Genomic DNA, 12,854 nt, shown 5'->3' with positions numbered 1-12,854 from the left:
AGATCAGCTATTTTCAAAATATCTTTATAAATTTTATTATACATTTGAAAACTTGTGAAATGGGACAGTCTACATAATGAGTACTTTTACTTTTGTACATTAAAGGGTAAGACCACTTTGGTAGAGGTTTGGGTTGTGTAGTTACCTTGCCATGATGTAACCCCAAAGGTGGGCAAGAAATCAAAAATAATTGCTCCATTGATTAGAAATTGATAATTCAAAATTTGCTCCTCATTGACTTACATTGTATGGTAAAACAGCTCTCAAAGTCACTCTTTTAGCACATAAATGAACCCAAACATAGCTGATTCAGGCAATATAGAGAATCACCAAACCAAACCCAGTACTGTTTGTTTTTTTAATAAAAATGTCAACTTCCTGTTGATTTTACTATTTGAAGATCTGGATCCGGATCCGTGGATCCAGTCCAGGTTTTCTACTTATTAAAAATGGCAAAATCAACAGGCAGTTGACATTTTTATTTAAAAAAAAAACAGTACTGGGTTTGGTGATGTTCTATATTGTCTGAATCAACTTTGTTTGCGTTCGTTTATGTGCTAAAAGAGTGACTTTGAGAGCTGTTTTATCGTACAATGTAAGTCAGTGAGGAGCATATTTTGAATTATTTCTAATCAATGGAGCAATTATTTTTTATTTCTTGCCCACCTTTGGAGTTACATCATGGCAAGGTAACTACACAACCCAAACCTCTACCAAAGTGGTCTTGCCCTTTAAGTACATTTTTATACCAATATTTTTGTACTTTTACTCAAGTAAATTTTGAATTCCGGACTTTTACTTGTCACAGAGTATTTCTACATTGCAGTATTGATACTTTTACTTAAGTGAAAAATGTGAGTACTTTTTCCACCACTGGTAGGGACACAGCAGTGATATAATAGTGATATAATAATATTTGTAGGGACACAGCAGTGATATAATATTTGTAGGGACACAGCAGTGATATAATAGTGATAATAGTGATATAATAATACTTGTGCATATTTTTCCCCCCATTTTTATTTTTTTTGTTGTACATAGTGTGTATTTTTTGCTGTTTTTTTTTATTGATATTCGAACTGTGGTGCCACTATATATGTCTATGAATTGAATACCAAGGCCCTCATTGGAAACAAGTCCGCAAGGACTTTCATGAACGGACCTGTTAGACAAAGTATTTTAAATGTAACTGTGCTGTTTTAAATGTTTTGATAAAATATTCAATCAATCAATCAATGTAGGGACACAGCAGTGATATAATAGTGATATAATAATACTTGTGTAGGGACACAGCAGTGATATAATGGTGCTAATAGTGATATAATAATACTTGTGTAGGGACACAGCAGTGATATAATGGTGCTAATAGTGATATAATAATACTTGTGTAGGGACACAGCAGTGATATAATAGTGATATAATAATACTTGTGTAGGGACACAGCAGTAATATAATAATGATAATAGTGATATAATAATACTTGTGTAGGGACACAGCAGTGATATAATAGTGATAATAGTGATATAATAATACTTGTGTAGGGACACAGCAGTAATATAATAGTGATAAATAATAATACTTGTGTAGGGACACAGCAGTAATATAATAGTGATAAATAATAATACTTGTGTAGGGACACAGCAGTAATATAATAGTGATATATAATAATACTTGTGTAGGGACACAGCAGTGATATAATAGTGATAATAGTGATATAATAATACTTGTGTAGGGGACACAGCAGTGCATCATGACACTGCAGCCTCTGACCATCAGCCTGAGAGCTGACAGCGGTGACAACAGCGCGCCTGCGCAGTGCATCCAGGGGCTCGGCAGCGTTCGGGTGCTGAAGTTGGGGCGGATGGTGGCAGAAAAACAGCGGCGATGGACATTTATACACCGCGGGATTACCATCTACGATGACATTAAATAAGCATCGGGGCGACGTGCATTCCGAGCTATCCGCCTAGGACGCTGACAGTCTAAAACAAAGGGGTAAGACGAATGATTATTATGTGCAAAGGGCTCCATGTACAAGGGCTCGCTAGCCACCGTTAGCACGGTGCTAGCTGCTGCTGCTCAGCTGCCACCGCCTCCTCCTCTCTCTCTCTCTCTCTCTCTCTCTCTGCTGCCACAGATAGCGGATCTAAGGGGTAACCGGAAGACTCGCCCCAAAACACGCTCGCTCCCATTTTTTTACTGAGGTTAAATTTCGGAATAAGGTTAGGTTTTGGCACCGTTTTACCGAGGTTACTTATGTTTAGGAATAAGGTTAGGTTTAGGCATAGTTTACTGAGGTAACGTTACGTTTAGGAATAACGAATAAGGTTAGGTTAGGCATAGTTTACTGAGGTTACGTTTAGGAATACCAGGTGAATACCCGGCAGATTTGCCCCGGGGCGACTGTCTTTTGGGGCGAGCGTTTTGGTATTCGATCTACGGCTGATGGCTAGGCTAGCTCCAAGAAAGTGGGTGGTGTTTGATTTTTTTGTATTTAATATATATATATATATATAATTGGAAAATTGTCGATGCGACAACAATGTTCCATGCAGCCCTCTTCTCGTGTGTGTTACGGTCGTCAGTGTCATTTTATTTAGGCGAGGGATCTTGTCGTTTTGCCACAGCCTTACCTGCTGCAGTGGCTGTGGTTCGGATGCTTCGGATCAGACAGACAGCTGCTGCAAGGGAAACCATCAGTGTTGCCAGGTTTTGCGAGAGAAACAAGCAACCCAGGTCTATGAAAACAAGCCCAAGCGAGCCTTAATTGCTTCGCCCTTTAAACATGATACATTGGCTATCGTTGTGATCTGCTAGCTGTAGAATACAACTCTCGTATACCTACTTTATGATTCTGACGTTTTCAATAAAACGTCAGAATCATAAATACGTCTACGAGAGTTGTATTCTACAGCTAGTGATCTGCTGTTTTCAACATGAAAAACGTGAATATTTTTTGAAACATTTTAATAACACAAATCTTGTATTTGGGTAAATTTTTTTCAAAGGGGGGGTCCTTGACTTGAAAATGTTTGAGAACCACTGGTTCAAACAACAATAGGAAACAAGTCCCAACAAGGCCAAAAAAACGCATCCCGCAAACTACCAACAATTATTTATATGCGACTTTACAAAAAAAACAAGCCCAAAGTCGCTTATAATACGCGGACATGGCAACACTGAAGAGAAACCATGTAAAACACCCAACCCAACAGCGGCTACAGCCTCACACAGCTACTTCTACACATACTGTAGAGCTGGAGCCTAGTATGAGCCAGCCTACTTGTTATCTGAAAACATGCATGGGCCCTCAAGCAGATGCATCGGATTACAAGCTGCAGCGACAACATCATTCATTCATCACTAACCGTAGAGCGTATATACTCGCTTTCCTTTAATGTTCTTTTTTTGTTGTTGCACCGCGTCTTAATTTCGCCTGTTCTCTTCTTCGCAGCCATGTAATGTAATGCATTGCATTGCTGAAATGACCATGCAGTCCAAAGCTGAGAGAGAACGCTCACATTGCATTGCAGTCCCCTATGGACAGATCTCTGTTTAACCCAGTGGTTCCCAAGTTTTGTTGCCACTTGCCAGAGCATGCAAATAGATTCTTATAAAGTGACTTTCCATCCTATGAATTTCGTGATCACCACAGGCCATTTTATCACTGTTTCTTGTGAATGATATGAATCTCTTTATGCTGTATACGGTAGATAGATATGTCCCAAAAATATTTGTTTACACAAATCAATCGATTCCTAACTGTGAGTCTCAAGTTCAACACCATTAAGACTGGCTACAAAAGTATAATTGCCAACTAAGATGAAGCGATGAAGCTATTAGGCTTATTAACCTGTTGTGAAGGGTTTTGACATCATGTGAATCACATGTGGTGTGATTTTATTCTCACTGTTATAGCTGCATCTCGTGAGACTTATCGGCATTCTTTCTACAACAGTAGCAAAACTGAACTCATCTGCTGCTCCCCTTTGCCCAATCGACAGTACATCACACGTTTTGTCGCACCGGACAGGCTCAGGTGCACAGCTTGCTTAGTTGTTTGGTTGTGTATTTGGTGTGATACGCTTTGACATAAAATTCCCTCAGAGCTATGGACACATCATTGCATTAACCAAATATTGGTGTATAAAAGTGACATTTGAACAATTGGACAGCATATCTTTGTCAGGCTCAGAATTGTATTTGCAGTGTTAGAATTATTATTATAATATTATATTTTGACTTTTGCTACCTTTACTGGAAGCTGTGTAATAAAAGGATGTGATATTTATAATTTGTAGTACTTTATTGCACAGGTGAAACTGATATTGATGGAACCATATCGATATATTGCACTGTTATTACTGTTACTATATAACAGTGCACGCTAGTGTCCAATTGTCCCAAACCGGCCTGAGTAGAAGTCAGATGTAGAAGTAGGGCTGACGATTAACCGAACATATATCAAAACCAATATTTAGAACCAACAACCGACTTAATCTTGTTCATGTACTGTAGGTTAAGCGAGACGAAAAGCAGGTGTTTTTTATTTCATTTATCATTTTACGAAATAGACTAAATAATAGACTGAAATCAGTTAGTCTGATTAACAACTTATCCCTGTATTATCCTTCCTTGCACAATGGTGGTGTACAAAAATAGCCATAGAAAAATAGCCAATCTACACGCTCACAAGGTGTCGCAATGTGATGTCGTGAGCTTGTAGATCTGCTATTTTCACAATTAGTCTTTTAATTGTTCATTAATCGTAATCAAGGCAAAAGTTTGAAATAATCATGAATTGATTTGAAGTCATATTGCCCAGTAGTTTGCCTTTGTTATGCTTTTAGTCCACTTCCCTCAAGGTAGGTAGAGTAGAACAGAGGTCACTAGACTAGGCTGGAACACTGGGCAGTCCCACCAACTTGATAACCTCAGTGGTATCTTATTTGTCTAAACATTACATCCAGTAGACTCGTGAGAAAGTCAATCAAAACGTTTTCCTAGATATAAACAATATTGAAAATCTTTGAAAATGAGCCCAGAATAGGGATGCCAGGGTGGAAGTGGCCAAGAAGGAAACTGGTTACTTCTTCTCTTATTTGTTTTACAATAATCCCGCCTATTCTAATGCAGCCCCCCTCTCTACACTCACGCACTCACGCACACACACACATGCACGCACATCTTTTCCTGATCATATCTGTGGAGGAGAGGCTAGAGCTGCTCAATGGCCCACAGGCACTAAGTGGATGTGTGCTGCTCAGTGGAAGTGAATAATGAAGCCTATGTCTTTGTCTGGCCTCTGTGTTTCAGATGCTGTGCTTTTGCTGCATCCTGTACACTCAAGTCTGCAAATGACATGTCCGCTGAGTCCCGTCCTGAGATCTACAGAAGCCTAGCCTCCTAGGCAGAACGAGCGAGGAAAAGGAGCCAGTCTAAGAGGAAAAAGCAAGGGGAGGAATTAGCTACAGTTCGCCCTCATCCCTTCCGTCCCTCTCTATGACTGTCGGTCAGGGATGGTGAAACCAATAAGCCCTCTTCCTGTACTGAGAAGAATCTTGACTGCTCGCCCTGCAACTCAAACAAGCCAAACGGACGATCAGACAGACAGCCACCGAGTCAGTCAGTCAGTCCATCAGCCTGTTATCATCCTGCAACATATTACCTCAGCACCATGACTGCACCATCTGACTTGTCTTTAGTAATCCACTAATTCTCATGGTAGGTTTGATTTTATGCTATTCCATTCCGTGTTGTTTTACATCAGGGACCTGTTGGACTGCGTCGTAGTAGGGCTGCCTGCAACTATTGATTATTTTGTTAGTGATGATTCTATCGATCAATTTTTGATTGATTGAATAATTGAGAAGTGCGTCTGGGGAAAATGAATGCGTAAAAAAAAAGTATATATATATATATATATATATATATATATATATATATATATATATATATATATATATATATATATATATATATGTCACAGGGAAATTGGCATTCCAGGGAAATTGAAAAAGGAGCACTCGTTTTTAGGCGCAGGGCTTCGGCGCGAGGCAGGGTTTTTCGAGACAGGGTTTTTTATGCGAGGCGCTCCTCCTCACGAGGAGGAGGAGGCACGAGGCGGGGCTTTGATGTGAGGCGGCGAGAGGAGGAGGAGGCGCGTGGCGGGGCTTTGATGCGAGGCGGACCTGGCTTTTGTTGTTCCCCCCCCCACATAGCAACCAGGAAGCTACGCTAGGGGAACGCTGAACACACGTTCACACGCACACGTGATAATAGTTATTGTCCATGACGGAGGCGCGCCGATTTAGCAGAGCTTGAGGCCGAGGAGGCGCGCCCAAAGTCCATGTGTTGCTATATATATAGCTACACATCGACATGACAAAATTCAAATAGATATTTTAGAATCTACTAAATTGATTAGTCTGATTAACCGTTTAAAGGGATACTTCACTTTCGGCGGGGGGAAACATTTAAAAAATATATTAAAAATAAATGAAAAAAGTAATGGAAAATTCATGGCCCCCTCACACATTAGAGTGTCCTACTAATGTGTGAGGGGGCCTTTATTTTGCCATAACTTCTTTCATTTTTTTTTAATATATATTTTTAATGTTTATTTTATGTGAAAGTGAAGTATCCCTTTAAGCACTTTTTTATACTTTGTCTTACAACGGTGCCATGCAAAAATAGCCAATCTACAAGCTCACAATGTGTTGCATTGCGATGTGTTCTGAGCTTATAGATCCGGTATTTTTGAAAATAATTTCATTAAAATCAATACATTCTTACAATTGATCAAATAGATTAGTTTGATTTAACTGTTGGACCCCTAATTTTGAGCTCAAATTAAACCTCATTGTAGAAAATATTTCTTGACAGTGTTAAAACAGGAAGTTCCTGTCTTGCGAAAGCCCTGATAGAGTGAAACATTGCACATTAAGGTTGGTGTCGTAGCACCCTGTTTTGCATGATGGTCTTTCCATTCTGTCATCAAACTGAACCCCTGATGCACTAAGTAAAGCTTAGTATTGCCTGTGTTAACTTCCTGGATATCAAGTGTTTCTTTTTTTTTCTTCTTTTTTTCCCACGATTTTGTAACCCTTATTTTTTCACCCGGTGCCAATTTCCTAAGTGATCCTGGGCACTACACTCCCCTCAGCAGCTATTCCCTCTATTAACTACCCTGAGAGACACGGGGAGAACATGCAAGCTCCACACAGAGTGGGCCCTTTCGCCACTGGATATCAAGTGTTAACATCATCTGTTGGCACTAGTTGAGCAATTAATTTGATTTTACAGGGGTGTTTTTTAGATACAGTTCCACCACAAAGGATGACAATTATCACTCTTCCTTTCCATGCTTATAATAATTAAAAATAAGTATGTTTTTGTTTTGAACTTATTTCCTGGTTGGATTTCCTTACCCATCATGTGTAAGTTACACGTTGCACGTTTATTTCTACAGCCCTTAATCACAGTTGCAACCTCAAAGTGCTTCTTTCAGTGTAGCGCTTCACATACTGGAGGCACCACTCTGTGCAGCTGTTAAATACAATGTGATGAAGGAAAACCACCAGATAAATCTAATAACATGTCCTTTCAACACAATAACTCACGCAACATTTTGACATTTCCTTTGTCCGAACATGATCGGTTGTTGCACAACAGTCCATTTGGGGCTTCTTATTACGCTGCAAAGTTAGGCTACTGCCTTTTTTACTCTGCTCGCTGCTGCCTAGTGCCTACCGTCTTAATGCATCTAAGGGTAGGGTAGTCTACCTGAAGGTTTTGAAGGAAAACTTGAGGCTGGAGAACATGTTACAGCATGCTTGCTAAATAAAGTAGTGCACGTCAAATAATGAATCCCAGCCGACACTAGAATTTCAGATCATGGATAATCTGAAAATGCATTTATATTATGCAGGTCTACTTTATGTGAATTGTGAATGCAATGGTTATGTTCAATCTCTGTTTCCTATGGTCTAATTATGGTCTATGTAAAAATGCTGAATATTGCTCTCAGTTCCTCAATAACTGTGTGTGCATGTGTGTGTGTGATGTGATGACCATCATAGCAGATTCTGGAAGAAGTTTTAAGTAATTAAGTTCAATACCTGCAGGGACTTAGCCTGAAGAGGTCTAACCTGATTTATTACTACCACAATACTGTAGATGCCACAAGGGGTGGCAGCTTTTTTCATATTCCATTCCAATTGGCTACAACTGACTTCCAATATTTGCTCGCCCTGGGTTAGGCAACCCGGCCCGCTATTTATCTCTGTATTTTTGTGCAGGCGCATAATTTGCACATATGCACACACAGAAAATAAAACTAGAACTTTACCTGATATTACTCAATTGACTCACGCAGCAATAAAAAAATGATCCATTCAAGTAGACTGAAGACCCTTCCCCATATTTAGTCTATAAAACGGCTGAAGGAATACATTGTACACATTTAAAAAAACAACAACATTGCAATGTATTGCTTATTGGACAGTGATGTGTAACTTTTCACTGTAGTGTGTCCCGTGAGCCACGGGTGCCAGGGTGGTCTTTCAAGTTGGTCTCGGGGAAATTGAATTGGTTTCCAATCATTTGTCTTTATTCTCAAAGACTTATAATCATGGTTATATTCATGTATGTTTAACTAATCAAACATTTGCCAAATTTGAAAACAAAGAGAAAAAAACAAAACAATATAGAACATAAAGTAGGCTATTCCAGTAATGGTACTGTATATAGAACATACAATATACTGTATCTACTGTATGCTGTGTTGTATGTAGGTTGTAGCAGGAGATATTGCAGAAGTAGAAGCAAAGGTAGATACAGGTAATGTAGACGTACTAACTCATGGTAGGCTGAGTACAGGCTGAGGCAGGGAGGGTGTGAGACTATTGTCATGCACAGTGTTTGTGGCAAGTTTAGTGTGGATCGGAACGTCAAATCAAAATGGCATGTTCAAAGTTGGCCAGTAAAAGAAAAGTTGACAGTGAAAATCACCAATTCAAAGAATTGTGGGCTGACAAATATGCATTCACCTCCATCCATTGAGCACCAGACTGATATGTGCCTAAAATGCCAACACACACAGTAGCTCTGTAAGAGTTTAAACACCACTATGACACAAAACAGAGCTATTTTGAAGTGACCTTTCCTAGAAATACTGATACCTACAAAGAATTTATGACGGAAGTGATGGAGATCATGTTAGAAGGCAAACAGAAAGAGGAAATAACAGGTTAGATCAAGAACATCAGACTCCACAGCAACCAGTAGATCTGAAATACTGGCTGGTGATTTGATTAAACAGCTTTGTTAACAGTGCATTTCCTTAGCTGTGAATGAGTCCACTGACACCACTGATAATGCTCAGTTCAAGGTTCACGTTGGGCTTTATTGTTATATTGTGTACAGGTCAGGACCAGGTACATAGAGTTTGGCTTCTTCAGACATTGTAGCAGCATAATAATATATAATATATAATAATAATAATAATAGTAATACAAAAAGACTGTAGTCTACTGTAGCTCTGTGTTTGGGAGCTTGAGTTAATCCTTCAGGTTAACAGTTCCTTGGTAAGAAAATGACTTTGCATGACTATTTACTCTCTATGACTGAAATTAAAACATTATGACACTTTCATGTTAGATTCATAAACGATTAATTTATAGACCATTTCATACTTACTTCCCAAGCTATTCTGCAAATTCTCTTATTTTACAATGCAGCATGTTTTGAATTGTCAATTTCGAGTTAGGCTACTTAAAAGTGCTATTTATTTCATCAATAATTCCAGCTAGATTTTAATTTATGTTAATTATCCCTGTGGCTCTAGTTAACATTACTTATTTGTTAATTACGTTAAAATCAATTTGTCTGATTAACAACTTGGGCCCTATTTCATACTTTGTCAAACAAGGGGTCGTGAAAATAGCCAGCCCGATCTACAAGCTCACAAAGCATCACAATAGGAAGCATTGTGAGCTTGCAAAACTGTTCTTTTTTACTATTTTTGAAAATTGATATATATTTTTATAATCAATTAAATCACAAAATGACTGATGTTGTCAGTGTCTTGCAGTATGAGTTCTCAGCCACCTGGTAAAAATAATTACCACTGATGAATGGGTAAGCCAGCGTTGGTTGTTAAGCGCTCAGTACTGGATGAGCAGTGGAAACTAAACGTTATAGTGTATCAAAATGATGAAAGTGAAAACAAAAAATGTGTGCTCACTGCTCTGGCTAAAAAGCCATTGTTGGGCCTAACAACTTTTAGCGTATGGTGACTGATTTACAGATCTATCATGCCGTTCTCATCTCTTGCTGTCTCGCTCTGTGCCTCTCTGCTGTGCAGGTTATTTGTGTTTCCATGCCATATTTGCATGTCTTTTCACTGCGACCTCCTCCTCCGGTGCTAGAACAAAGCTGTACCTCATTGTCGTTTGCATCACTGCCACCTCTTTTTTTTTCCACGGCCTGCTATACGGTACGGTTGCTGAATAACTGATGGCCACTGAAGTGGTCAGGCGACAGCATTTGCATATCAGGCAGGTCGCCCGTGCACAGCCTGTCATGTATCACTGTAGTAGTAAACCCTTGGAGAAAAAGTAGAGCAGAGCGAAAAAGATAGCAGGGGCAAGGCGCTCATGTTGGCACTTCCATTTCGGGAGTGTAGTCATTTTGGGGCATTGCTAGAGTTCAGTGAGGCGGTCAGTTTTAGACATGACTTTACAGGTAAGAGTTTTGTTTAATTAAGCCTATGAGGTCATAACTGTAAAGCTTGATTAATTCTTTATTTCTCCTACTAGCTCATTCAGTCATATTAATAATTCTAAATGCCTGTGACCTTCAGTGTTAAAGGGAAATTGTTCTATTGTGAAGAGGATTCTGAGTCAAAAGCTTGCACTGGAAAATCACGGACAGCTACGCGAAATTAATCAAAATGCGTTTTATGTGCTTAAGGCTGGGGAAAACTTTCCAGTGCAGAGAGAGCAAGCTCTCGAATAGAATGCATTGGGAAAAGTTATGTCAGATTTTCATGTCCTCACAGTAAAACAATAGGATTGACAGTAAATATAGGCATATAGGTATGTTATTCTGTTATGCCATGAACATAATATTTACAATACTACTGTCTCCCACTATGTGCTCACAAAGAAAGAGGTAGGCAAAAGCTGCATTTAGTTTTGGCACAGAAATCATGTATGAGGAGGATCATCGCTGGTTTCATACCATGGACTAAGTTAACCCGTTGAATCCGGGTACGCATCTGTGTCATTTTAAATGTATTTGGCTATTAAAAAAAAAGCAGATATACAAGCTCATAGTGCTCATGAGCTTGTAGAGCTGCTATTTTCGAAATATAGTGAACATTTTGTGCAAATCTTTCAATATCTATATTGTTTTAAGCAAACATTTGTAAGTCTGTTACAACTTCCCTCCCTGGAACAAACTGTTTTGAGATGGGGGTCCACGGCCAAATACATATCATCGTGGGGGTCCTTGACATGAAAAAGTTTGGGAACCACTGATATTGGAGCAACATAAGTAAAAAAAAAAAAAAGGATTTAAAAGACATTTGTAGAATCCCCAGAAGCAAAGATTTGAGTTAAAAATGTTCGCTTTAAAAAAATATATATATATATTCAAAGATTTGCAAAACTTTAAGATTTTTCAAAAATAGCAGATATACAAGCTCATAGATTACACAGATGCGTTCCCGGTCTTAATGGATGGATTAAAGTAGTATCTGTTACAGTTTTTACTATAGCATAGGACAGTCAAATTTCATGCAATATTGAGCACTTGTGAGGGCCTTAAGGCATTTTGTTTTTCTCTTTTTTACAGTGTGTCTTTGGTTCCTTATATCATGCACAGATCTATGGACACCTGTGTGCGTGAATATTTATCAGCACTAAACAATTGTTGCCTGTAAAGCTCGTACATACCATATATACCTATGACAGGCTACTGCAAATTTAGTTCCTAAGCCTTTATAAATTGCAGGAATGGCATATTTCTTTGTGTTAACTGAGGTTAATGGGTTAGAGACTGCTTAAATAGTCACAGCTACAGTATAGAGAAACGGCAAGTGCCGGGTTGACATTAAGTGTCCAGTGCCCAGGAACATTCATTTTGATTAATTAAATAACAGTCAAGAATTGACCCTCCAAAATGAATGAAATAAAATAGACCTTGATGAATGGAGAATCGCTACAATAAACAAGCAGAAAACATAACATATGCTGCCTATATACGACATCATGTTTAAATAAGTACATATATACTACTATAACAAGTTACTATACATTTTTATATAAGCAATTGTTCATCATTAGATTATTATTACAATAATTTTATCATGGTCATTGCAAAAATTATCCAATTCTGATTGGCAAGAGGGTGAAAGATTATTACTTTTATAATGCACTTTCTGCTTGCCTGTCATTGTCAGGGGGTACGGTAGACATGTAATGGTTAGTTATAGCTGTAGCATAGCTATCATACAGAGCATGTACACAGTTGTGCAGTGTACAGTGTTAGTCAGTTATACTGTAATCTGATTTAGCAGAACTCATGATTTTTGTACACATTAGAAGAGATGAATAAGTCTGCACTATGTGCGCTGTGTGAATCTATGCGGGGCTGTCGGACAGTAGCGTGCGTGTGTGTGTGTGTGTGTGTGTGTGTGTGTGTGTGTGTGCACGTGTGTGTGTGCGTGTAGCCCCGACCTAGCAGATACTGTCATTGTAGATTCTTATATATAATTCTGAGCCGTGCACAGCTCCAGTTTTGAGCATACTGCATACATTAACTGCTCTACTGGAGCTGCTCCGTGGCCA

General features: G+C 38.8%; 1 protein-coding gene across 2 annotated transcripts in view; it reads left to right on the top strand.

The window, feature by feature from the left end:
* The first annotated feature begins 1,848 nt into the window (after positions 1 to 1,848).
* Positions 1,849 to 12,854, top strand: part of rgs17 (regulator of G protein signaling 17) — a 32,172-nt gene continuing 21,166 nt past the window's right edge. The window contains exons 1-2 of one of the 2 annotated variants that reach the window (XM_080450345.1): positions 1,849 to 1,995; positions 5,317 to 5,724. In XM_080450345.1, coding sequence (XP_080306471.1) covers positions 5,722 to 5,724 — 3 coding nt within the window. In that variant the 5' untranslated portion in view covers positions 1,849 to 1,995; positions 5,317 to 5,721. Of the gene's footprint in view, positions 1,996 to 5,316; positions 5,725 to 10,644; positions 10,747 to 12,854 lie in introns of those variants that run through there. The other variant, XM_080450344.1, reaches the window with a different exon arrangement.

Source organism: Gymnoscopelus braueri (genome assembly GCF_963280865.1).
Source record: "Gymnoscopelus braueri genome assembly, chromosome: 14".
NCBI lineage: Eukaryota > Metazoa > Chordata > Actinopteri > Myctophiformes > Myctophidae > Gymnoscopelus > Gymnoscopelus braueri.
This window is presented reverse-complemented; position numbering and strand designations above follow the sequence as displayed.